At 40.3% G+C, this 27,545-nt stretch overlaps 1 protein-coding gene across 1 annotated transcript; it reads left to right on the top strand.

Moving 5' to 3' along the window:
• Positions 1 to 1,301: 1,301 nt before the first annotated feature.
• LOC125241497 lies at positions 1,302 to 26,509 on the top strand. The gene is made up of 17 exons (XM_048150015.1): positions 1,302 to 1,420; positions 1,667 to 1,819; positions 2,191 to 2,378; positions 2,470 to 3,427; positions 3,521 to 3,591; positions 5,680 to 5,798; positions 6,435 to 6,573; positions 8,270 to 8,423; positions 8,700 to 8,818; positions 9,740 to 9,827; positions 12,099 to 12,168; positions 21,533 to 21,646; positions 22,129 to 22,245; positions 22,839 to 22,954; positions 23,527 to 23,680; positions 24,105 to 24,204; positions 24,612 to 26,509. Exons 1-17 carry the CDS (start codon positions 1,367 to 1,369, stop codon positions 24,757 to 24,759), a joined length of 2,862 nt encoding a protein of 953 aa, XP_048005972.1. The 5' UTR covers positions 1,302 to 1,366; the 3' UTR covers positions 24,760 to 26,509.
• The last annotated feature ends 1,036 nt before the right edge of the window (positions 26,510 to 27,545 follow it).

Raw genomic sequence — 27,545 nt, 5'->3', positions numbered from 1 at the left:
CACCTAAATTTAAGTATAATTATTACAAACAGCTATCAATATGCAATGAAAATTAGGATTAACAAACCTAACCACCCTACCTAACCACCAACCAACACAAGTAATGGTGCCAGGTAGGGTAAAGCTAACCCAGGCACAGCACATTATCTACATATGAGGATTCCCTAATCTCACCTAAAATTTACTATAAATATTTGATACAACTTGACTTAGTGTGAAACAAAGGAAGCACATCTTTGATGCAGAAAAAAATGCGTTAAAACCGCATGGTTCCAGTCGAGACTTCTGACGCCTCCTTTTCTGTAACTTTACTATATAAATTATTGATCAATGATTATGTGAAGTGCAGATGCTTCGGTTTGGATCTGGGTGGCTAGCCGAATGGCACAATCGCTCACGAAACGCTCACGAAACGAAGCGCTAGTAGATATCTATCTCTATCGCGCTTGCGTATTGGCGCGACAGAGCCAGCGGCGTATCGCTTTCGTTTGGCGTCGGAGAAATGCCATTCGGCTACGGGGCCTGATCCGTTCTATCGTGTCATTCTTAAGGTTTTGCTATTATATTATTGCTGATGATGCTATGCTACGTACTTATACGCAGCGTCTCATCATCCTCCTTGCGATATCCCGGCATTTGCCACGGCTCATGGGAGCCTGGGGTCCGCTTTGACAACAGCGTCTGATCTCAGCATTTGATGCGGTGTATGATGTGACACTGTACGCAGCCGATAGTGTGTTTAAAACGAGTTTTGTTGATCAAAAATCACGAAACGAAACAAGTGCGATGTGGTTCTGAAGCAACCGTACGAAATCAGATCATACAAATCAGAATTTATTACATTAAGTAGGTAGTCCGTTCAAAAGGTTCCGTTACGTCAAACTTCGAAACTCGATTTTTTTTTTATACTACGTCGGTGGCAAACAAGCATACGGCCCGCCTGATGTAAAGCGGTCACCGTAACCTATGGACGCCTGCAACTCAAACAGTATCACATGCGCGTTGCCACCCCATTAGAAACTTGTACATTCCCTTTTGCTGTGTTAAGTACACAGCAAAAAAGGAGTGTACAAGCTCCAAGGAGGGTTCGGGATTATCTCTATTCAAGTACGAATTAAAAAGTGTAAATCAACAGCTTTCTAAACAAAAATGCCATCAAAACATAAGGTTAGTGAAGTTAGTTTCGCGACGCAAATCGCACAATATCCACTCCCTGACTTTCAAAAGCTTAACCCTTGACTTAGTCCATCTGGCTATTATATAGACCCGTCGCAGCTCAGCGGAGACGCAAACGGGCGCCGCGAGCGCCACAGAAGGCGCCCGAAGCTCCCGAAGTCGAGGCTCCACGCTACACCTTCAGAAGTGGATGACGCAACTACCAGAGGCTGAAGAGCTGGACCCACCTGAGCCTGACATGGAGGTAACTTTGAAGCCTTTTCTTGAGCCTTAGCTAAACCCGTATGGCTACTTGTATAGACCGGCCGCAGCTCAGCAGAGACAAACAGAAGGAGCTAGTAGCTTTCGTAGTCGAGGTTCCACATTGCATCTCTAGTAGTGGGTCTAGTTACCGAGTTATGTAGGTTCATACCACGCTAAGTTGCTTCCACCCTCTTTCTGTCTTTCTGTATATGAACCAAAATGTTCAATAACACATCCTATTATCCAGATGTGGAGCGTAGAAGAACTGAGGAAGCGGTCAAAAGAGCTAAACCTCCTGGAAGTGGCCGAGGTGAGCACCATGAATGGAGACAAGAGCTCGCCGAGTGAGAAGAAGGAGACAGACCGAAGCCCTTCTAAGAGCAGTAACTCCGGGAGTCAAGTAAGTATGAGTTCAGAATATAATATATAATAGTACAAATGCAGAAGGCTCACTGCTTTGATGTTCACAAAATGCCGCCTTTCATCCAGCACGAATAAGCCGCGAACCACGCCGCCGGCATTTACTGGTAGTTCGGCGAAAGAATCGGGGTTTATTTTGACAGTTTAATGCGGCATCAGGGGTAGGTACATGTACCCTGTCTTTGGTCATATCATTGGACATACCAGAATCAGTACCCATCAGGAACTTTTGAAAGAATCTAAATTTACTTAACCAAATTATTTGGATTAAGAGCTAAAAAAATTTTCCTATAGCATTAATACTGGAGGCCTTAAGCATATTAAACAAATTCTTCCAATCCTTTTCTTTAGATCACAGTCCGCACAAGTCCAGTGGTTGTCGACACGATCCCAGTCTGCCGGCAGTGTCACAAGAAGTGCCTCTCGAAGCCCAACAGCCCACTTATATCGCAGAAGGAGCCCCCAAAGCCCAAGGAGGCACCCTCACCACAGAATTCGTCGCGTAAAAGTCCTACATGCAGTGCCAATTGCGGTAACAGGTAAACACATGTCTTTTTCTACATGTCAATATTTCTGGATGATTTTTAACACAGCTTATAACCATATTTACACAAAAAAATCTGATTTCAGGAAACCGAAAACCTTCTCCACGCATTTAGAGCGTAAAGGTGCTATCAAGATACGTCCAGAAGATGCTCCTAAAGCAGCCATGAGAGTCATAGACTCCATAGAGCAAAGTCAAAGAATGCTCAAATCTACGTCCTATGATCTAAAAACTGAATCCCCCCTATTAAGCAGAAGTCTACACTCAACGAATAAGAGCCAACTCGAGTTGAGGAAAGATACTTCTATTAGATCTCCCAGCCCTTCCTCCGGTTCTAGAAATAATAGCCCTTTATCCACTAGTCATACTACTTGTAGCTCGATGGTGTTCAATTCTAGCTCTAATGATTTAAGAATGTCTAGCTCTAATATTTCTAACCAAGTCCAGTGCGTTATAGCTCAAGAGAGATACCTGAACGAAGTAAAATGCGTTGAAAGCGTTACATTGTCAAAGACAAAAAACAACAACGCTAACTACCCATCCCCGGCGACTATAAGGAAAGAACAAATAACTAGACAAAAGGCTGAAAATGTGCTTAATAAAGTATTAGGTATGAACATTATAACTAAGAGAGAAAACGTTGGATCATGCCTCAAAACGTCATCGGTGTTTTTAGATGACGATTCGGTGCATGAAGATGAGGACTTTAAAATTGAAAGGGGATTGAGGAGATCTCCTAGGATGGGTATATCAGCGGTTACAAAAATGAACGGTGATATAAATAAGAAGACTGAAGACGTGAACGCTAATACGTGTAATGATGCGTCTGACGATGATTTAGAGCTGGGCCCTCTCATGTTGATGGGGTTGTCGGCGATCAATCCTGCGGCGCATCTGATGCGAGTGGAGCCTTTTAAGAAGGCGTCTGCGGCCAGCTTGAATGCTAACTCGAGGCCGGAAAGCCTGGGCTCCATAAAATGTGAATCCCCGGTCAACATTTCGGTGGTGCCGCCGACACCGGACTACAATTCTGTTGATAAGACTGTAAGTGGATTACTATTATGATTATTTTTATAGGTCACACACAAAGTCGTCTTAATATTTTACCTTTCTTGTATAAAAATGGTATTTTTCCAGGATACTCTAGTAGACGAATCCCCTGAGTCGCCGGACGCACCCGAAGACCTGCCTTACGTGTCACTCAAGAGGTCTGTTGTATCTTGTTGTAAGCCATTACGCACTGCCCAGCCCTTGGCCATGAAAAATCATGTAGAAATGCTTATAACATAAGGCTTGTCATGCCATAAAGGCATCATTTTCCGAGTTTTATATTGTAATGCTACCCTGTAGTCAAAGATTACATTTAAATGCACGTACCTACTCCAAATTCTTTCAGGCTGTTTTTTGTCTTGATAACAACTGTTTGAAGAAAACCCATTGACCAAATCATACAGAAGAGAAGTTCGTTAGAGATTCGTTCGTTAGTTAAACAATAATAAAATTACAGATGAACACATAAGACAGAAGAAAAAGAAAGTTACAGAAACTGAGTTCTGTTTGATTAACAAACTTTTAATTAAGATCAACAATCCGGAATAATTATCCTATACCTATTTTTCCATTACCACATGTTGGCACGTAGGTTTTCAGGATGCACGAAGGGAGTCTAGGTTACTCTTTTTAGGGCATACTGCCAGTGCTTCTATACATGTAACCTATGGGTCAATTATACGCAGAGGACGTAGGTACAGCGCTCTTCGAGTGCAATATAACAACGCCTTTAGGATGTTGCTCGGTCTTCCACGTTGGTGCAGTGCATCAGGAATGTTTGCGGAGGCAAGCGTGGACGGCTTCCATGCGATTATAAGAAAACGCTGTGCCTCTCTGCTCAATAGGTTAAAAGGGAGCCCGAGCAGTATCCTGAGAGTGTTTGCCCGGAGGTGGGATTCACCAATGATGCGAAGATGGATCGGTCTACACTCCAGTCTTGTAAATTATGATTATTAATAATAATATATAGCTTGATTTGATTATATTTCTATTGCCTAATTATTTATTCTATAATCCAGTTATATTTTTAATTTAATACATTGCATGTTGTTAAAATTTATCCCTAATTGTGTAAATAATATAATATATATAATTATAATTCTATTTTTTATTGGAATAATTGTGCTTATATAATTAATTTATGAGAGACATGTAACCTAATTTGGACATTGCCAGTAGCTTCTAATATTTAATTTCAACTTCTTTTTATTTTATTTTATTTTGTTATTAAGTACTTATTTTTTATAATTTTTGACATGTTTCCCATAATTTAATTAATGCTTTATTGTTAATGTGCGTTATTTGATGTTTATTTTAATCTCTAAATTGTATAGATCCTTAGTTATTTTGTCACCCATTGTATGAGCCATGTTGCTTGATTCAAATAAATAAATGAAATGAAATGAATGTAAAACCAACTGTCACGATATAGCTAATTCACATCACAAAGCCTATTTCACACCACCTATAACACCAATGAATAACCACAGATCTACAATGTACAGCAAGCCGATTTTTGTCTCACGCGTTCGAATTCAGAAAATTATCACTGAAAATAATAAGCAAGTCACTGTTTTCAACCGGTATTTTAGTGACAAAATCCCGTATACGAGATTCAAAAATTGCCCCCCATCTAAAATTGTACCTATTAATATGTGATTGGGATGTATGTTGAAAAAACGAAATTAGACTGGCCTGCTAATACTGCCATATTCGAACAACTTGTCTAAGATGTGTCTAAGATTTACCGATCTATCATCCAAACTAATATTATAAATGGGAAAGTGTGTGTGTCTGTTTGTTTGTCCGTCTTTCACCGCAAAACGGGGTGACTAATTGACGTGATTTTTTTTAAGTGGAGATATTTGAAGCGATGGAGAGTGACATTGGCTACTTTTTGTCTCTTTCTAACGCGAACGAAGCCGCGGGCAAAAGCTACTCGTTAATAAAAGTGACATTTCTTCGAACAAACACGAATTTATTCAATAAAGATTTTTTTATTTATAAAAAAAAACGAATTAGACATGTTTTTGACTCTCACATATCCGGCCTATATCGTACTTACATTTGACGTATATTAATGTTAATCGAGCCACAATTATTTGTAACCGAACCAAAGAGCCATATGATTGTAGATCTGTGCCAGCACACTATAATACCTCTAGATTAACCTCAGCACCCCATCTAGCTACCGTGCGTAATGGCGCCATCTATAGCCCCACACGGCTAACCTACGTTTTATTTAGATCCGGCAACATTGATTTCAGATACGGCACGATGTCGAGTCTCGAACGGCTGCCGTCCGACGAAACGGACGACGGGAATGTGAGGACGGAACCGGAGCCGGCTAAACCGTATAATGCAGGTAAAACTAATATAAAAACCGGCCAAGAGCGTGTCGGGCCACGCTCAGTGTAGGGTTCCGTAGTTTCCCGTATTTTTTTTCAAAACCTGTTGAACCTATCAAGTTCAAAATAATTTTCTTAGAGTCTTTATAAAGTTCTACTATTGTGATTTTTTTCATATTTTTAAAACTTATGGTTCAAAAGTTAGAGGGGTAGGGGACACATTTTTTTAAACTTTTGGAGCGATTATTTACGAAAATCTTAACAAAGTCAAAAAATTATTTTCGTAAACCCCTATTCATTTTTTGGGTTCCGTACCTCAAAAAGGAAAAACGGAACCCATATAGGATCACTCGTGTGTCTGTCTGTCCGTTGTCACTGCCAATTTTCTCCGAAACTACCGAACCGATTATACCTATAATCGATGCAAACAAGAAAGGATTTCGCAGCGAACCCCTCGGCTGGTTGAAAAATGTCTTTATCTTCACGCCACGCGGAAGATCTTTTCTATTTTGTTTTGTACTTATACATTATTATACTTTTCTATTTTGTTTTGTACTTATTTAAATACTTATGAACTACTAAGCTGTTCGTAAATCATAATATGCGGCTTTGCATAAACCAGAGCAAATGTAAGAATAAACACCCTATTTCAGTGTCAGGAGCGGCCGGCGGTATAATGGGCTGGACGGCCAGGGCCGGCTCGTTCGTGGTTGAAAAGATGAACATCTTCAGTTACACTGAGAGCGTGCCCAGCACAGCGCTTGCGCACAAACAGCCGTCTTTCCTAGAAAGGTATGAAGGATCCTTAAGCTACCCTATATTTTGAGAGACAACGTCTAGTCAGTGCTATGGAATCGTCATATCAGATGATAGTGTGTGGTGGCGTTTACCATATCATACCAGTCAGTTGACATCCAGTCAGCGCTATCGAAATTGGAGTCGCTGAGTGTCGTTGGAGTAACTAACTTTGGGACGACCAGCAGCCGTTGAGGGTTTTATACGCTGATGCTGGGCAGATTCTGAGAGTGGGAGTGTGTGGTGACTTTAGAAAGAAAACTGTTTTCAAGTTTACTTTAAAGACACGTCAATCAATTGATGTTATTGGCTGTCAAAGGGCTAAAAATAACGTCTTAACAACTACAGAGTTTTCCTGTGATTACTGCTTAAAGGGTAAATTAAATATGCTTCTGCGTCATCCTTTGTATTATCGACAGTATCATTTACTTTTACTTACTTACTGCGATGGCTCAGCGACCCGAAGTGGATCTTGGCATCTGACACTAGATTCCGCCATTCACTTATCCTGTGCGATCTGCGGGCCGATTTTTGAGTCTCACGCGTTCGAATTCAGAAAATTGTCACTGAAAATAATAGGTAATTCACCGTTTTCAACCGGTATTTTAGTGACAGTGAGACTCAAGAATCGGCCCCCTATGCCACTTGATCGACTCGATCGACAGTATCAGCATTTAATATTTTATATTATGTTGTGCGGTTTTAATATTTTATATGTTTTCCTCATACATGATCCCTGGACCTGAACTCCCTAATCTAATATATCATAACTTTTCTTACTAACCTTCTTTTTCCTATACCAACTAGGTGGAATGAATCCGGAGCAAAGACGATGAGTATGTGTGAAACTTAACGTTTTTTGAGTGGTACCGTTTTCTAATTAGCTATTAGGTATGTAGAGAAGAAATTTAATATGCTAGCGGAGTCTAGGATGAGATATTTTATAATATTTTAACGTGTTTTGAGTCATTTTTTCTAATGTAGCTAGGTGTCTTTATAAAAAGAAATATAATTCTTAACGTCCAGCCAGATATTGTAGATAAATTTGTGTATTTTGCTAGACAATGTAACGAATTGTGTCAATTTATAGATTAGAAATATACCCCGTCAAATACGAATGAAATTAGCTACATACGAGGTTAAATTAGGAAATGACATAGCTTTAAATAACATAATTGTAGTTTTTTTTTTTAAGTAGTTGTATAAGATTTTTATTTTATCATAGTAGATTTGTGTATTAAATTAAATTTTTAGAATTACATAAAGTCTGAAAGAAAAAAAAAGTAACCACGACTTAGAAAAAATCTAGAGCTAGATAGTCTTTCAACTTCGAAAACAATTTGTATTTTTTATATTTAATATACTTTAGAGTAAATCTTAGAAAAAATTTTTTTTATTGTTAATATCAATTTTATACACGTAATTTGTTACCAATTATAAACAGTATATTTTTGCTTACTAGTTTACACATACTTTTTTATTATTGAAATGAAATGAAATTAATACATCCATATTATGTTAGTAATAACTTGAAAACTAAATATTGCATTGGATAACCTATTAATTACTTGAAGTCAAAATGTTCATCTAAATGTATATTGTAAAAACATTTCTCTATAATTTTTGTACCTAATCCCAAATAAACTCCCCTAAAACCACATTTTCCAAGAACTAAAGAAACCTCCAACCACAGATGCCTGGGCGTCAGCGATTGGAAGGCTGTAGCGGAAGACGGCACGGCGGAGACGGGGGACGGGAGTGGGGCGAGCGGGGAGGAGGCGTGGGGCACGCCCTCGTCGGGGGACCTGTCGGACAACCTGCCGGACTCGGAACATGGGACGCTCTCTGTAAGTGTCAGCAGTAACCTCCAACGATTATAAATCAGCGAATGTCTGACCATCAGTCAGACTCTTATGCCATATAACAAGGATCACTGCTCCCACCACGCTCAGGCCGCTTTTACAATAGTGCCACATAATGTTACCTTAGTTACAGCACTCCCCCGATTTAAGTCATAGTGGAGATGTCACATAATGTTACCTTAGTTACAGCACTCCCCCGATTTTAAACAATGTTATAGCGGCATGTAAGCCTTTTGAACAGAAAGCCCGTCACTTCCACAGTCTCCTACGAAGTCCTCGTCATCGTACGCTGGCGACGACGACACCGAGCTCATGATGGACGAGCTCCTCATGGCACCCACCATCACTGGTCCTACCACACTCAGGCCACTCTTACCCAGGTAAATATGCAAGATTCCTCAGAATAGCCCCGCCCCGTATCGTTTCTTAGTTTTCTTTTCTACCATGAGGAACCCGAATTCGTCTGGTAGTGTTGATGACTGTGTATTTTAGGTAAAGATGTCGATTTTTTTATTTTACGTTAAATCTAAAGAAACGGATAGTTCAGTTTCCTCGTGGGTACCTATTTACTGTACATATCACGGTCAGATTTCCAAATTCATATTTGTTGTATGAATACATCTTCAGTTTAATTTCACTACATGAAATGCTTATTTAGTGAAACGAAATTATATGATCGGTCACATAGTCACATTATAATAATGTCAAATTCAATCAAACAATATGAAATAATAAATACTGAAATCTGGCCACGACGTTATATTTAAGAAGAATTATGTAATACTTACTTATATGTGTACTTGTTTCCTAAGTTTAAGCTCACTTAGCATAGTTAACCAACAAAATATCAATGTTTTCCTTTGTCCGTTCTTGTCCCTACATTTTTAAAACACTTTATGTCTGCATGCACATTTATGTGTTAGATTAGCAAAATTTTCTGTCTTACAGTACTACTGGTCTCCTCGTACATAATTCACGAATAGTTTATGTGTAACTATTTCACTGTATAGTTACCTACTAATCACCAGAAGGTGACAAAAGAGATTTGCAACTTTGTCACCGTTAGGTATCCAATACCAGCCAATACTTTCTTTAAGATATGGACCACTTGGTTAAAAAACACATGGCTATTATATGACACCCATTTTATGCGCGGCTTAGTAACAAACAGAAATAATTTTATAACAACTTGTAGTACTGGAAGGCCCAATGTTAATATTAATTTCCTCACTCTTTATTGGCAGATAAACAAAATTTTACACAAGATACTAACCTTGACCGTAACGTAGGGATATTTTTAGGAGAAGACTGGAGCCCTTGATGGAGGAGGAGTGTTCAGACAGCGGGAGCGAAGACAATAAGCAGACGCCCACCAACTCGGAGGACCAGGTGAATATCTTAGTAGTTAGGGATTAAAATATTTAGAAGCTTGACATTGTCATTATTTCGTTAGGCTGGTTTTAGTGTCACGCGGACCGACCGCACGGAGCGATCTGCTAGACTAATATAATTATGTATGAAGTTGATGTTGTTGTCCATGTTAATCTGTCCACTTTATGGTTGTCCACGTGAATCCGTCCACTTTATGGTGCTACTACACTGGCTGTTATATAACATTTATAACGGCCCAGTGTAGGAATACCATTACTCTAAAACGCTCCCTGAACTTAATACATATTAGTCCGGTGCGGATCGCTCCGCGCGGTCGGTCCGCGTGACACTAAGGCACTGGTCCCACCGCGAGCTAGTAAGCTATGAGCTATCGGCTATAAAAACGAACAAAAGATATAAGCACTCCCGTGCAAATAAAAGAGACACGGCGATGTTTATAGTTACTCGCCCAGCGGGGAGCTATCAAATTCGCCGTGTCTCTTTTATTTACACGGGAGTGCTTATCATTTGTTCGTTTTTATATCCGATAGCTCATAGCTTACTAGCTCGCGGTGGGACCAGTGCCTAAAACTAGACATAGAAATTAAGTTACCTACGTGCCCGATAGCGAATATGACAATGTCAAACACAGACACTGGCCATACACAAATTTTGTAGTAACAGTGTAGAAAAACATGTTTAGTAGTTAATATACTCTGTCAACCAAATCTGTCAGTAAATAAGAACAAAGAAAACTATATGCATCCTTTTCTTTAAGGTGCTAGAGAAAAGGATACCTATAGTTTTCTTAGTTCTTATTTACTGACAGACTTGTTTGACAGAATATAGCTAAGTAATCGGAAAGGAAATGAAACATTGGCTTTTTAAACATAGATAAACTTTGAACCCGTCTGGGTGTTACAGATATCAATCTATTTGCTGTGTATGACCAAAACTGCTTTTGCGTTTGCATTTTCGACTATTTTTGCGAAATCATCAAGTAAATTAAAACTACCAGTCATTCTATGGCCAGTTCATATATTATCTTTTTTTTAGCCAATAATTAATTTAAAAAAATACCGACAGTTTTTTTAAGCTTGACGAGTCACACTTAAAGTAAACTCTTTATTTAAAGACTACCAGGATATATTATACTACTTATTTACATATTAATAAAAATATATAATGATCATAGCTTAGAACATGTTTGGAAAATCCCCTGTAGACTTGCGGTATTTACTTATATACCTCTTTGTATCAATATGCATTAATTTGTTGGACATGGACTATGTTTCAAAATGAAAAAAAAATGCACTCTTACCTACTACTACCAAGTGCGAATAAATTACCATGGTAGGTAAGTACATACTTTTTTTACTTTAAGACTAACTAAATCTGTGTAAATAAATATGAATATTTAATTAGCCAAATTTAATCCAATATTTGTGGACAATATTGTCCGGAATATTTTATTAGTACAAAATATTTTGAAACATAGTCATTTACTACAGGTAATTGCCCCATATCATAATAATATAGCATGACTGGAATGGCGCATGCGTTCTGCATGTCCCATTACTGTTCAAACTAGAACTTAGTGGGGTTAGCTAGTGACTGACCAAATTGATAGAACTTGTATAGTGGGGTTAGCTAGCTGATCAAATTGGGGCAAAGGGTCGGACTGTCAATGTTTAGTAAGGTCGAATAGAATAAGAGAAACACTATATATTGCCAGAAACTTGAATCTTTTAATTAAGTATTTCCTTTCATATAATTCCACCAACTATATGATCGCACCAGAACACTGGCCTACTGTCCCTATATAGTCAGTATTTAAGAACATTTGAGCCTAAACTTGAACCGTTAACTCGTTTCTGAGCTTAAAAAATATTCAAGTCTTTTAAGTTCAGAGTGAAGGCCTTTGCTGAAACTTTTCTTTATTATGAGTGTTTTAAATTAAACAAAGTTATGTCTCTCTTATCTAAACGACCTTTTATATTTCATTATTCTCTTTGACAAAACTGGCGTTAGATGTTATTATTTTTTTAAAGAACAGAAGTATTCTTCTACACTCAAGCTTTGTACAGCCGGCCGTTCTGTCTCATTGGTGAATAATCTTGCACCTGATTCACTGAGGGTATCTGGGCAATGCTTCATTGTTAATTAGTCCAAAAACCTTGCATCTAACGCCGGTCTGTCTCATTGGCCAAAACTCTTGCACCTGATTGGCTGAGGGTAGCTAGGCAATGTCTCATTGTGACTGTTCCGCTTACGCGGCCCTTGCCGCAGGGCAGCGCGCGTGGACTCGCTGCTGACGACTACTCCGTCGCGCGCCAGCCGCCCTCTGCATTAGAGTCAGGTGAGTTTACTGTTCGTCTTTTACTGTGGCAGTTTTCATGTTGATACGAATCATACGAATGCCTTAAATCGGGGGCGCACTGTGAATGGTGTGGGAAGTTAAACTAAAATAATGAGTAAAGTTGCTCGTTAAATTAAATGGGATGGAGAAGGTATAATGGAGAATATTTTTAACTCTTCCAAATCTATCGGAAATTTAATTCTAACCTTCACAACAATCGAAATAATCTTAAGAATATCGAATTGTGCAAAAATATTTTCCAAATTGTCAATATCCAAGAGAGGGTGAATTAGGGCTTAAGTTTATATGGACATATTGACATCTACTGTCGAAGCTCCTCTCTTAGCGATAATTGCTTAATGGGTGAGCCAGGGAAGTATACAGGACAGAATAGTGATCGATAACACTCTTCTTCTCGGCTTACTTCCTTTGCTACTTCCCATACCACTCTCTCGTCTAGTGTATCAACCACACTAGAGTGCCCTACATATTCGTATCAGTGTGAAAATCGCATAGGAGACCCACAGACTGTCAGATCACCGGATGAACATAGCTTGTCTGTTATTCGGCGCTGCCACTTTTTACTTATGACTGGCTATATCGTCCGGCAAATTGATAGTCAGTGGGTTACTTTAGAGTGTGTCTAAGCTAACTTTATAACGTAAATATATTATTGTTAAGTTTCGTCATTCATTAAAAATACTTTACAGAGTTAACTTAGTCGTACTCTACATAATCTAAAGCAACATTTTTCGAAAGCAACATTCTTTTTCTGAAATTATTCTACTTAACCCTTTACCGCATATGGTTCCAAATTTGGAACGTAATGTTATTTTCCTCGTAAATCAATTAAAACGTCATTTATTTTGCTCAACTTGTAATAGGTAGAAAGTATGCATACTACGGAACGTTTTCTGTACTCGTTATAACTTCTATCTAGTCTGTGGTCCATGAAACATTTTCATTTCTACCGACGTTTGGCAATTTTTAGTTGCAAGTGCGATCTACAATTTTGATATACGATTTTCCTGATTGTATTCAGTGTAATAAATATATTTTAAGTGGTAATTATTAAAACAATGGATGCCGCAAGATTTTATGGTAAAACGCATAAGTATTTATATTTAAATTACTATGTATGATGTCGTTAAAGTATGTTCCTAAAATGGATCACTATGCGTTATAGGTAAAATAGATTGGACTAATGTGGAACTGTATGCATTAGTGGTTTTTTTGTGAGTTTGACAAATATGGAACTTCATGCAGTCAGTGTTTCGTACATATTTTATTTTACTTACAAGAAATATATGTATATTGCCACAAATGCGGGTTATTTTTGCCTCAACAAAGACCGCAATTGTTTCCAGATTTTTCACGTAAAATGATTTATTGACGACATTGTTATTCATCTAAAAGAAATATTTTTATAGTGTCTTCAAATGTTTTGGTTTTCTTTTTCACGCGAAATTATTAAAAATAAAAAACTTTTTTGAAACTGTATTTTTTTTGTCATCTTCATTCTCATACATATTACCGCATACTGTTCCAAATTAGACCAGGGACACGGCGTAGCCATTGATGCATATGGTTCCTAATCTGGAACTGGTGGTTTTTTACTAATATTTCTAATTAGGTTGAATTTAGATTTTTTTCTTAATTTTTACTTTATTACTTTTATGTTATTTTATCACATATATTTAATTTGTAGAGATTAAAAAATCCATGCGGTAAAGGGTTAAAATTGTTTGATTATTACTATAAGGGTCTACTTAAGTTCCCTAACCAAACACGCATTTTGTTGAAAAGAAAAAGGCTATTGCTTTCGCTCACATACATGTACATATTGTATGTTTTGGACTACTATGGACACTATTAGTTGATTTTAGTTTATGTTCCCTTTGTAATGGTAAGGTAGATTCCCAGTAGGTACATATACAGAAAGTAGACATTATATATCAAGCATATAATATGCCTATGTTGTAAATAAGTAGGGTAGGGCAGGTTTATTTAACATATATAGTACTAACACAACAAAATTATGTAATAATAGTGAAATTAGTGTTAGTTATGATGTTATATGATACAGATTCATATTGATCATATTGCTGGCGATTTTATTAATCCTGTGTCCTACCTTACTATTTTACAATTTTTACATGCATAATTTACTTAGCAGAGTAATAGTATTTAGGTAATCATTTACATTTTCATATTCTACTTATTCAATTGTTCGTTGTGTTCAATATTAACAAAATATTTACATGTAAAAATTAATAATTAATGTCACGAATTTTAACCAAATGCTTTCTGTAAGAACTAGAAAGTTTGTGGCGACCACTGCGCACATCACAATAAACTATAAAACTCATAAACCTCCCCACCGAGGTCGGTTAACTTAGCCGATAGCTCGCGACCTGAGAGCCGGTTGGTTGGGAATTACACAGCCCATGCAGTTGGCGTCAGCGGTATATCAGTCGGCGCTCGCGCCGCGCCGGCAGTGCGATCTCGACTTCCACGGCGAATGCACGTTCCCCCGCTTACCGATCCGCTACTGACGCGAGTGCTGTGCTTACGCATAATTTAGTGTTATTTCGCTTTCTTTCGTGTTCCTTCCTACTGACTATCTTCTGTACTTTCTCTTCACCTGTGCTTGTGCTTTCTTATGCTTGTAAACGTGCTTAAACTCTTATATATTATACATAGTGTGTCTACAACGGTTTTATTATTTAAACGCCCGGTAGGCACCCTATATTGGTGACCTCCGATATTGAACTATAATACGCAAGTGACTATTAATAGCTAGTGCAGTTATCAGCATGGGTAGCAAAGGTGAAAAAGACAATGCCGCCGCCGGGGCTAGCGCATCGCAGCCGCCTGCGGATGACGTGGACTCTAACGGTTCCGTGTTTAAAGTGTCCGTGCGCGCGCCGCCATTTTATCCCGCCGAGCCCGCTTTATGGTTTAGCCAAATGGAAGCTCAGTTCGAAGTATCGGGTATAACGACTGAATCTACGAAATATAATTATATTGTGTCGCAATTAGAACAACAGTACGTACTAGAAGTTAAGGATATAATAACGAATCCTCCAGCGATCAATAGATATACCAAATTAAAAACCGAGCTTATATCTAGATTGTCCGCGTCGCAAGAAAAACGGGTGTTGCAATTAATGAAGCATGAAGAGCTAGGAGAAAGAAAACCGTCACAGCTTTTGAGACATTTACGTACGTTGGCCGGTAAAACAGTAACGGACGACTTTTTGAAAACGGTGTGGTCTAGTCGCTTGCCTAGCGGTTTGCAAACGTTGATAGCATCCCAAACCAGTGCCACGATGGAAGAGTTGGCCGATTTAGCGGACAAGGTGCATGATATCGCACCTCAGATGCCCCAGGTATGTGCTGTAGGTGGAGATCCTTACGCCATAGAGATGGCAAAGCAGATGGCAAACCTGGCAAGAGAGGTAGCGTCACTAAAGGCCAATTTTGAAAACCAATCGCACTCATCAAGGTCTGGCACGCGTAATAGATATCGCGGTAGAAGTCGTACGCCATCTTCGGGCCGGCGCAGAGACAGGTCAGCGTCGAGGAACAAAGATCCGTCAGTGTGCTGGTACCACAACAGATTTGGGGATAAATCGACACGGTGTACCAGGCCTTGCAGTTATCCGGGGTCGGAAAACTTCGACGGCAGCCGGAAGTAGCGGCTAACGACTGCCAACGTAAGCCGAGCCGCCTCTTCGTGATGGATAACAACTCTAAGGTTCTATTCCTGGTGGATACGGGATCGGATTTGTGCGTGTACCCGCGCACTGCTCTTAGAGGACCGCGTAAGAAAACTAATTACGAGTTATTCGCAGCAAACGGCACTCTGATAGAAACTTACGGCTCGGTTCAACTGCAACTCAATTTAGGTCTGCGCCGGGTATTTAACTGGAGCTTCGTGGTCGCCGATGTATCTAAGCCCATTATAGGGGTTGACTTTCTGTGCCATTTTGATATTTTGGTTGATTGCAGAAACCAGCGCCTTATTGACAACTGTACTACACTCACCGTGAGGGCCCCAGCTCAGCCAGCAGCAGAGACCATGATGGCCATATCTTCGGTGAAGGTGACTGCGGGAGAATCCAGGTATCTTGATATTTTGAGACAATACCCAGACATCACTCGGCCAGCAGGTACGCCTACAGTTCCCAAGCATAATACTGTGCACCATATACGTACCACGCCTGGACCACCTGTGTCAAGCAGACCTCGTCGTCTCCCTCCCGATCGTCTCAAGATTGCTCAGAAAGAGTTTGAGGCCATGCTTCAAAATGGTACGGCGATAAGATCTGAGAGTCCGTGGTCGTCTCCGCTTCATTTAGCTCCTAAGAAGAATGACGGTTGGCGGCCATGCGGTGATTACCGTGCTTTGAATGCACGCACCATCCCAGATAAGTACCCAGTTCGGCACATACAGGACTTCACGCAACAGCTGGCTGGCAGCAAGGTGTTCTCCAAGGTTGACCTGGTGAAGGCGTATAACCAGATTCCGGTTTACCCCCCTGACATTCCCAAGACGTCCATAATTACGCCGTTTGGATTATTTTCCTTCCCGTACATGACGTTCGGTTTGAGGAACGCTGCGCAGACGTTTCAACGTTTTATTGACGAGGCACTCAGGGGCTTGGACTACTGCTACGGGTACCTTGATGACATCTTGATCTTTTCTTCGAGCGAGAACGAGCATGAGGAGCATCTGCGTCAGCTGTTCCAGAGGCTGTCAGACTATGGAATCCTCATCAACGCAGCGAAGTGCGAATTTGGGGTGTCATCCATCACCTTCCTGGGCCATGAGGTGTCAGCAGAGGGCATTCGTCCACTCCAGTCCAAGGTTCAGGCGATTTTGGATTATCCTGTTCCTAAGAACGTGAAAGAGCTGCGTAGATTTCTCGGGATGATGAATTTCTATCGAAGGTTTGTACCAGGGGCATCAGCACTACAGACAAAGCTGAACGTCGTTCTAAGTGGGCCGAAGAAGAAGCCAAACCAAGAGATCGAGATGACACCAGATATGTTGGAGGCATTCGCAGCATGCAAAGAAGGTTTGTCCAAAGCTGCCATTTTAGCACATCCGCAGACAGATGTCGAGCTGGCCATCTTCACAGACGCCTCAGATGTCTCAATTGGAGGCGTGCTGCAACAGCGAGTGTCACAAGGGTCGTGGGAACCTCTCGCATTCTTCTCTCGTCATCTTAAGCCTTCGCAGAAGAAGTACAGTCCGTACGACAGGGAGCTCCTGGCCATCTACGAAGCTATACGCCATTTCCGCCACATGGTCGAGGCCAGGCCGTTTACCGTCTATACGGACCATAAACCACTGACGTTCGCGTTCACTTCAACGAGAGAGAAGTGTTCCCCCAGGCAGTTCCGCTATTTTGATTTCATTTCCCAATTTACTACAGATGTCCGTTACATAGCCGGGAAAGACAACGTGGTAGCGGACGCGCTTTCCAGAGTAGAGGAGATAGGCGAGCTCATAGACTACGAAGCCTTGGCACGGGCGCAAAACGATGACCTTGAATTGAAAGACCTTATACAAAATGGGTCTGGTCTCAATTTAAAGAAAATTCAGTTGCCTGGCGCTCAAGCACAACTTTATTGTGACGTCTCGACAGAAAACGTAAGGCCTTATATCACTGATGCTTTCCGAAGACCGGTGTTCAGTGCTATGCACAGTCTGAGCCATCCAGGTGCCAGGGGTTCTGCCAGAATGGTCGCCCAAAGATTCGTGTGGCCTGGTATTAAAAGAGATTGTCGCCAGTGGGCGAAGGAATGCGCAGATTGCCAGAGAAACAAAATCTCGCGCCATACAACCTCTCCTATATCTCCTTTCCCTACTCCATCTGACCGATTTTCCCATGTCCACATGGACATTGTAGGGCCTTTACCATACTCTTCTGGTTACAGATACTGCCTCACGGTCATCGATCGCTTCACGCGTTGGCCTGAGGCGTACCCTTTGCCTGATATCACGGCAGAGACCTGCGCGCGAGCCTTCGTCGCGGGTTGGGTTGCCCGCTTTGGCTGCCCTCAGAAGATCGTCACGGACAGGGGCGCGCAGTTCCAGTCTGAACTGTTCCGCGCTCTGTCAACCATCCTGGGCGCCGAGCATCGCCCCACCACTTCGTACCATCCTGCCTGCAACGGGATGGCGGAGCGCCTGCACAGACAGCTGAAATCGGCTATCATGTGCCACACCAACACTCACTGGACCGAGGTACTCCCGCTGGTGCTGCTGGGCATCCGCAGCGCCTGGAAAGATGACGTGCAGTCTTCAGCAGCCGAGCTGGTATATGGGGAACCCCTGCGCCTGCCCGGCGAGTTCTTCGCGCCTACCACGGGAGTAACAGTAGACTACGCTGACTTCGCATCGAGACTGCGCAGCCACATCTCCAGTTTGAATCCGGTACCAGGATCTAGGCACGTTCAGAAAGCATTCTACGTACCAAAAGACCTGAGTACAGCAGACCATGTGTTTCTTCGCCAAGGACCTGCAAAGAGAGCCTTAGATTCCCCATACACTGGTCCTTATAAGGTGCTGCAGCGAGGTGACAAGACCTTCAAGATCGACGTCAAAGGTAAAGAGAATACCGTGACAATAGACAGACTCAAACCAGCATACATGGCCAAAGATGACGACTCCAGGTGTTCCAGTTCCAGCGGAGCTCCAGCCACTCCAGCACCGAGTCCAGTAGAGCCGGCAACCACTAGGAAGACACGCTGCGGTCGATCAGTGCGCTTCCCAGATTACTATCGACCGTAGCAAGCAACGGTCTCGGTGGGGGAGTAGTGTGGCGACCACTGCGCACATCACAATAAACTATAAAACTCATAAACCTCCCCACCGAGGTCGGTTAACTTAGCCGATAGCTCGCGACCTGAGAGCCGGTTGGTTGGGAATTACACAGCCCATGCAGTTGGCGTCAGCGGTATATCAGTCGGCGCTCGCGCCGCGCCGGCAGTGCGATCTCGACTTCCACGGCGAATGCACGTTCCCCCGCTTACCGATCCGCTACTGACGCGAGTGCTGTGCTTACGCATAATTTAGTGTTATTTCGCTTTCTTTCGTGTTCCTTCCTACTGACTATCTTCTGTACTTTCTCTTCACCTGTGCTTGTGCTTTCTTATGCTTGTAAACGTGCTTAAACTCTTATAAATTATACATAGTGTGTCTACAACGGTTTTATTATTTAAACGCCCGGTAGGCACCCTATAGTTGTATAAAACTTACATCACCAGAGACATGTCCATCAGGTATAAACAAATGGTGCAAATATTATATCATCACCAAAAATAATTAATAATACTAAATAGTGCAAAATATTGTATCCATAGTTGTACAACCACAGTAGGTTGGTATCCTTCAACATGCTTCTTTAAATTTTAGCCATATTTTCAAACTTTTCTTTCGCGTTCACTTTTTTCATTTGTAACCTCTGCCACATATAAACTGGCTTCCTTCTCCACAATTCAATAATAATTATCATTACTTCGCCACTGACGCTCAGACTGCCGGACGGCGCTGTCACTTTTTACTCCTAATTGACAGGTCGATGCCGTCCATTGGACTGATTGTTAGTCCCTTTAAGCATCATTCCAGATCTTTGACCATCAAAATTGATTTTATTTATTCTTCGTACCGGTAGCTTCAAGAGCCAAACGCGAGATTAAGCAAAAACTTTCATCCAGGTATTTCAACAAATATCGTGCACTTAAACCACGTTCACTTATTCTTTTATTCACCGCCTTTCTTGCAATCAGTGACCTATTGTAGTTGTATGTAGGTTTACGTAATTACTCACTTTATAAGAACAGATATTTCCAATATTGAAATATTTTTGGTGTTAGTCGTGCAATTTAAAAGAATGAAATATAAAAATCGCACAATTCTGATGAATTTCGTTAGCTCAATCGAACTGATGATGTTCCTAAAGTCATACTTTATTTCTATATTAACAAACTTGATAAAATCGATCTGTCTACTTTAGTTGTTAAAACTATGGTTGTTATTTAGCATTATTTTATGCGTCTTAACAATTATTTTTTGGGCATGACTAAAATTCAAATTAATTAAAGTGAAAAACACGTTGGTGGTGTAAACACTTATTAACATTGACATACATGTTGGCAGCAAAATGGACATCTTGACAGAGAGGTGAGAGACAGTGCATGTCAAATGTCAATTAATTACTTGTTACAGGAGTTTCCAAACTGTGGGGGGGGGGGGGGGGGGGGGGGAACCCATGACACTTGAAAAATGCTGTTAAAGAATATCAATAATAAACCTTAATTACATATAACATGGAAAAAACACATCGACAGCGGCCGTAAAAAGATTGGGAACCTCTGTACTGTATACATATTAAATAGTTAAATAAACAATGTAATACAGAAGTTTTATTATAACTACGTAGTATTTTTGGGTTAGCAACATATCTACATATTTTGAGCCTTACATAATTACCTATATAACACACGAAAGATGTATATATTTAATTATTTATAAATTCAACATTTAAAAAATATATCAGCCCCACCCAACCCTATTATTACAACTTCAACAAGTCGATTGGCGCTGTTTACCCCTTAAAATTTTCAGAACACCATTTTTATACCTTTGTATTCAAAGGAGGTACTTATCCAAAATCCACTCACTTACGTTTATACCAACCGTTACTAGAGATTGCCAATGGAGTTTGCAAGTCATTCATTTGTCAAGAAAGTTTCCGCACTACCTTCAACAGGCATGAATAGTAGCACAACACTACACAATACACAGAATAAACGGACTTGACACTTTAGAAAACTGTACCTATAGAAAATACACAGGAGATCACATTTAATAAAACATAGAAAATAATGCATTTGCGTAGAATTTTCAAGCTCTAGCGGGCTCAAACGCTATATTAAATACATGATTACTTACAACACAAACTCTAATATTTAAGTTTAACTATGTGAGACTTTAAGTTCCGTTTAATTAGAGTCAGACCAAGCTACACAGATGGTGCAACGGTTATATAAAAGGCAAAGCTCTATCAAATGATGACGTTTACATAACATGTTCAAAGTATTATCAAACCACTGTCAACTAAGTCTGACTCTAGCTTAAGATTTGAATTAGGGTAAGCCCTGAGTGCACGCTTATATTGGGCGTACAGCAAGGTGGTGCATGCGGCGTGCATATCAAACAATTGAAGCTCATAGAAGTGTCCTGAGAGCCCACCCCGTTGCATGCCAAGCCAACCACTCAGGCCTTGAGGCCTTACAATAAAATTAGACCTTGATGATTGTATAGTGCTTAAGGGATGTTTTCCAACAGAAGCAGGGGGCGGGGGTGGCGCGCGGGCTGGCGGGGGGTGCGGTGCCGGCGCGGCCGATCTGAGCCCAGATCGGACGCCCACCAACGAGGCGCCCTTACCGCTCTTACAATCTGGTAAGACTTTTTATAGCTGGCGGTGCTTTAACAGGCAACTATTAGATAGGAAACAATACCCAAAGTCAACTAAAATTAAGTTTGCGTTATTTTTTTAGTTGTAAAACTAGTAACAAAATTAGACGCAGAATACGTAAACGTGGTCACAAATTGAAACTGTCTCCTTTTTTAGTTCAGTTTCCGTAAGAGAATATTAAAATTAAAAAAAAAACCCCGATCGCGACATAGACCGATTTCCATAAAAAATGGCTAAGAACACTCCCGACTAACTCAGCTTTCAGACAAAAAAACGAAATCTAAATCAGTTCATCCGTTCGGGAGCTACGATGCCACAGACAAAACACACATATACACTATACAGGCAGAGAAACAGACACATCAAACTTATAACACCCCGTCGTTTTTGCGTCGGGGGTTAACAAAATGAAAGTGTTTCTTATTTTGTCTATTAAATTCCACTACAAGGTTAAAATTTGTTTCAGCTTCAAGAGAGTATGCGGAGCGTGCCGCTGTTGGACGCCGGGGCTCAGCCAGCTCAGCAAGCACGCCCTCCACACTCGAGCGCACCGCCATCCACAATATACCGCACCAATCTCCAGGTAAACCTCATCCCTCATCATTGTCCATGGTTATTAATGAATCTACGGTTGTACTCACGTTATTATATCACTATTGCTGCGACATGTTTCGGGCCAATTCGGAGGCCCCTCTTCAGGCATATAGGAGTTCACGCGGCGCCTAAACTCCGCAGACTGTGGCCCCCGCCCCGCGTACCCCGCCCCTCGTGCTATCCGTGCGAGGGGCGCAGTCTGCGGAGTTTAGCCGCCGCGGATGCCCTTCCTCATCATTGTATAGGCAACGACATCACCAAGCCTACGAGTAGGTATGCGAGTTGTGTTCGATGCCGTGTAATATTTCTCATAGCATGACCTAACTTTTTTCGACATAATTTCTTAAAAATGCTTCCCTTTTCCTCGTACTATCATTCCATAATTTTGATCTGAGGCTTAATAAAAATGTTTATATATTTAAATAGCTAAATTGTAACCTTGCAATAAAATAGCTAAAAACCACGGAGTGACAGAAACCCGATACTGATCTTGCTACAGCATCAAATAAGTCTTAGTAAAAACACTTATGAATAGGTTCAAAAATCAGTGCCATAGTGTTTTGTAAAACATTTTTTCCGCAGTATCGGAGCGTGCGCCGGACCTTCAACCGGAGGAGCGACTCAGCCCCCGAGCAGAGATGCGGCTGGCTTTGGATCAGGGGACGGACGTGCTGGCGCAGCAGGAAGCGAGAAAACAGGTGGGCTATGTGCTGTTTTATAGATACCATTGGTATTAAGTATGGAAGCGTGACCTTAAATCAGAGCGAATCAGACCTTCTGCAAAGATGTCGCTGGTTTTGATCAGAAGACCCTCAGCCGGAGAAGATTCAATCGTAGAGATGCTCCTGGTTATGCACAATACTTACTGCAATTTCATCATCTTAAATAAATATAAATATTATAGGACATTCTTACACAGATTGACTGAGCCCCACGGTAAGCTCAAGAAGGCTTGTGTTGTGAGTACTCAGACAACGATATATATAATATATATAAATACTTATATACATAGAAAACATCCATGACTCAGGAACAAATATCTGTGCTCATCACACAAATAAATGCCCTTACCGGGATTCGAACCCGGGACCGCGGCGCAGCAGGCAGGGTCACTACCGACTGCGCTAGACCGGTCGTCTTAACTAGAAGATTTAGGCGCGATGTTGTCCTAAATAAAATTTGAGTTTCTCGCCTTTTTTTAGTGACAAACTTATCTGACCGTCTATATAAATTAAGATATTATAATCATTGACAATTTCTATGTCTACAGGCTGGCGGGTCAGACCCCTGGTCGTTTCGCGCGGCCTGTCAGCGGTCGCTTCTACGTCGGGTGGCGAGCGCGGACGCCGTGACACTATGCCGCGCTCAAACCCGCCGCACCGCGCCGCATACTACTTCGCGCAGTTCTGTATATGCTTGGAAAGGTATGTCTTGCTCACCCTACTATCTCGAACTTTCCTAATTTAGTGAATTAAGACGATACGGTAGGAGTCAATTCTCCATACAAACGCTCTCGACTATTTCCTCCCTGGTTTTTGAAGATAGAGCGGAACCTCGATTTTAAAGATTTTTTTGAAATATCTTTTGACTGAGTTGTTCTTAATGGACAATTTTTTTTTCGATATCTTCGAATCTAGTTAATAACACTTGTATATTTAACTAAAATTCCCAAGTTGAAAGGGGGACTCCTTTCCATTTTAGTATTTTCGCTACCGTATCCTCTTAAGGTTCTTTATTTAGTGAATGAAGTTTATAATTGATGAGTTAGCTTTGAGTCGACATAGTGTTTATATAGACTAGATCCAGTGCATTTTTGATCAACAAATCAAAAATTGTTTGACATGGCAGTTCCAGAAAGCGAGAAACTTACGGAGATGGAGCAACTGGCGCGAGTGGAAGCTCAGACGATGCGTTCGCGGACGCGCTCTCTATGCCAGAACGGGAAGATGTAAGTATCGTCATCAACGATAGGCATTTGCGAAGCAAAGCTCTTACATTCAGCAGTGCAAAGCCTTGTCTTACATTCACAAGTAAACTCAGTCCTGTATGTAGGGTTCGGGCGCAGCCCGACATTTAAGCGCACGAAGCGCGCTCTTAGTTGCATTTAGCAGTAGGAAGTCCGACCTTCTAGACGCCTTAAGCCTTCGGCCCTACGCGATGCTTTAGACACTTACTATCATTCTGTTTTGGAGCACTGACTTTGGTTCTACGTGGATCTAAGCCTTCGGCCTTCTCAATAGCAGATCACAACATTTTTCACGTCAACCATTGCGGCTGAGTTCTTGACGCAGCCCCATTTTCCTGTGAGAACCTGGTTTAATTTTTTAATTATTTTCATATTGGGTTTGATTCCAGATTGGGTTTCCTTCGGCGTCGAGCCTCCTCCGATAGTCCACGCCGCGAGCCCCTGCTGCTCGGTACGCGCCCATTCTCCCCCCGACGATCTACAGTGAGCAATAATGATGGCTATTATAAGATTTGCTTTGTCAACGGCAATGTGTGAATGGGACAGGACGGTACGTCAGAGTCGCACGTCCGTTATCTTGAGACTGGCAAATTTCGAGCGCCAAAACGATCTTAGAACATCTTAAGTCGCTATGAACACCTACAGTGGCATATTTCACAATAGTGACAATTGTTGCCCGACAGAGACACTTCACCGATCATTGTCTTCAACAAGGAAATATTGAAGCTGAATGTTACTTATCAACCCAGAAATAGGCACAGAATTGTCAGTGTCAAGTGTCAAATAGCCCATAGGTGTTACCGTACTTAAACACTGACAAAGTAACCTTCGGCCTTTCAAGTCAACTAAGGCGTCGTGCCCACACCGTCATGGTATAATGGTGCCCTTTTTAATCCTAAATTAAAATCAACCTGACAACAAATAACTACCAACTTGGTATAATGCCATTGCCACCATTTGTGTAACAAATTGTCAGTGCCAGATGACAATTGTCAAGTTGGTATAATTAATATACATTCATATTATACCGACTTGACAATTGTTAATTGAAACTAGACAATTTGTCAGATCGGTATAGTAACTGCATCTACGGTAAATTCTACAGTAAAAATACTATTAGAGGCTATGGTTGTTGATACTTTGGATGGACATATATGCACAAGTACTTTCAAGAAATCATTCCGTCGAGGACGTGCGAATCTGACGATGTTTTAAAAAAAGCTTTGCGATACCCTGCACGCCTCAAGCTTTTGTGCCTGTATGAAAGGACATTACGAGTCATACATGGACTGGAAAACTAAAGATGTCCCCTTTTTCTGAATATTACGAATTTTACGAGAATATTACGAGTTTTTTATTTCAAATCGAAAATTTTAACCAATATTTTGAAATCATAGGCGATTCTAAACTTCGTACCTACCGTAAGTATCAGAAAAAGGAAAAGCTATTTAGAAACAATTTTTGCCGTTCATGACTCTTTTGGAGACTGCACACTGGGTTTAGAACAAACGCCAGCAATTTGTTTCTTACCATATCTATCAAAACAATTTGTTTGACAGTTAATACCTATTTGAATACCTATCAATTTCCCTTGAACACGTAGTTGACACCATTTTGTGATTTACACGTAACATTAGTTGCACCAACGAAAACCAAAGTGACCATTTTAAAAGCCTTTTTGATAGTGCTAGGTTACGAGATGGTCACTTAAAAATCAATGGTTCACGATGACACGGCGTTCTTGCACTCTTAAGAGGAATATAAGATTCCATTTATATGTCAAGGGAAAGGGCGAAACTTTTTAAATAGTTTCAATATGTGTGGTCTCCTGTGCGGGCACAGACTTAGTTATGTCCCTTTCTGAAAATTGTCATAAGCTAATCGTTTTTATTGGCGTTACGCTGTCCTTTTGTTAACTGTACCTATAATAAAATAGACAATAACCTCACAGCTGTTAGATATGGAGTGAAAACAAGAACTTACTTAAAGAACTATGAAGTTTGACATGACATGATCAAGAATGGTCACAGGGGTAAATACAAGTAACTTTTTCCAACTGGTAATTAGTGTAGTAATATTAAACTTCCTTAGTTTCTAAGGTTTGCTTCTTTGAAAATGTGTAAGATTATCAACATCACATTGAGTAATTTGTTTATGTATTTGGTTGTTATAATTATACCTATATATTTTTCTGGCACGAACGAAGTGACACTAGCGACTTCATTCCGATATTTAGTTCATTGATAACTTACATTATAATATGTCATTAATTCTTGTAATTATGTCATTAATTATTGCCGTAGCACTGAATCTTGAGTAGTTTCATGTGCTCTGCCTACCCCGTTTAGGGAATATAGGCTTGAATTTATGTGTATATAACATTAATGTTTTATACAAATGTCACATGTTTGAAAATAAAAGGACAATAATAATAAAACGATCCATATTTTAATAGTAACCATAATTTATTTTATGATTATATGCATGATTTTAGAGATTATTATTAGGGGTAATTAATAACCTTATGTCAGGCTGTTTATCGATAAAAGAATTGTCAATGTTTTTATTTTGCCAAGCACTATCAATTTGACGTTCGTGCCAGAAAAGTATCTAGGTATAGTTATAATTATTCTGTTATATGTCTAAATCATTTGTCTGCATTTAGTAAGGTTATTGTCTATATTTACTTCATTTACATCGACATATGTGTTATTAGATTCAAACATTTTCACTAATCATAATAAATACAAAGAAAACTATAAGTTATATACTTATGAATATTTAAATTAAATCTATAAACGGAATAACAATTGCTTGATTGTGACATGGGTTGTTAAAGAAAATATGTACTGTCCGGATATCCGGATTTCACGTATACTTAATATTTAACGTTAAATCGAGTAAATATTTTGGTGCTTACCACGTCACACCAAAAGATTAGATACGTTTAAAAATTAAATACAGTTTCTAGCTTGTAAAATTTTCGGATTTGACTAGTCAAGTAAAAATAAAATTTAATTTACGGTAATTTAGTATAATCAATTCGTTGTTACCTCTTCTTAAATGCCATACTGCCTTGAAGAGACGGTAAACTGAATTTTCGGATCCGTAGGTAACCGAATCGGCCAACTGAGCATTGTTTTAGATAAAATTTAAATTGTTAAACCATGGGGTTGTTTTCATTAAATAAATTTACTGTAAGTAAGTTTGGAGTAATTGTTGGTTAGCTAATGATATTTGCTACGACGCTTGGCTACATCGGTTATTGAAATTACATTTTAATATTTTACCAGAAATTAATAAATATCGATACCATCACAATA

The sequence above is a fragment of the Leguminivora glycinivorella genome, chromosome Z (assembly GCF_023078275.1).
Source record: "Leguminivora glycinivorella isolate SPB_JAAS2020 chromosome Z, LegGlyc_1.1, whole genome shotgun sequence".
NCBI lineage: Eukaryota > Metazoa > Arthropoda > Insecta > Lepidoptera > Tortricidae > Leguminivora > Leguminivora glycinivorella.
Note: the sequence above shows the minus strand (reverse complement) of the source record. Positions and strands in the feature narration are given on the sequence as shown.

Bases quoted from the DNA above. Each gene is read 5' to 3' on its own strand.
- LOC125241497 (XM_048150015.1), top strand. From the start codon at position 1,367: ATGACGCAACTACCAGAGGCTGAAGAGCTGGACCCACCTGAGCCTGAC. The intron at 5,799-6,434 runs GTAAAACTAATA...ACCCTATTTCAG, and splicing joins GGCTAAACCGTATAATGCAG to TGTCAGGAGCGGCCGGCGGT. The intron at 12,169-21,532 runs GTGAGTTTACTG...GTTTTCCAACAG, and splicing joins GCCCTCTGCATTAGAGTCAG to AAGCAGGGGGCGGGGGTGGC.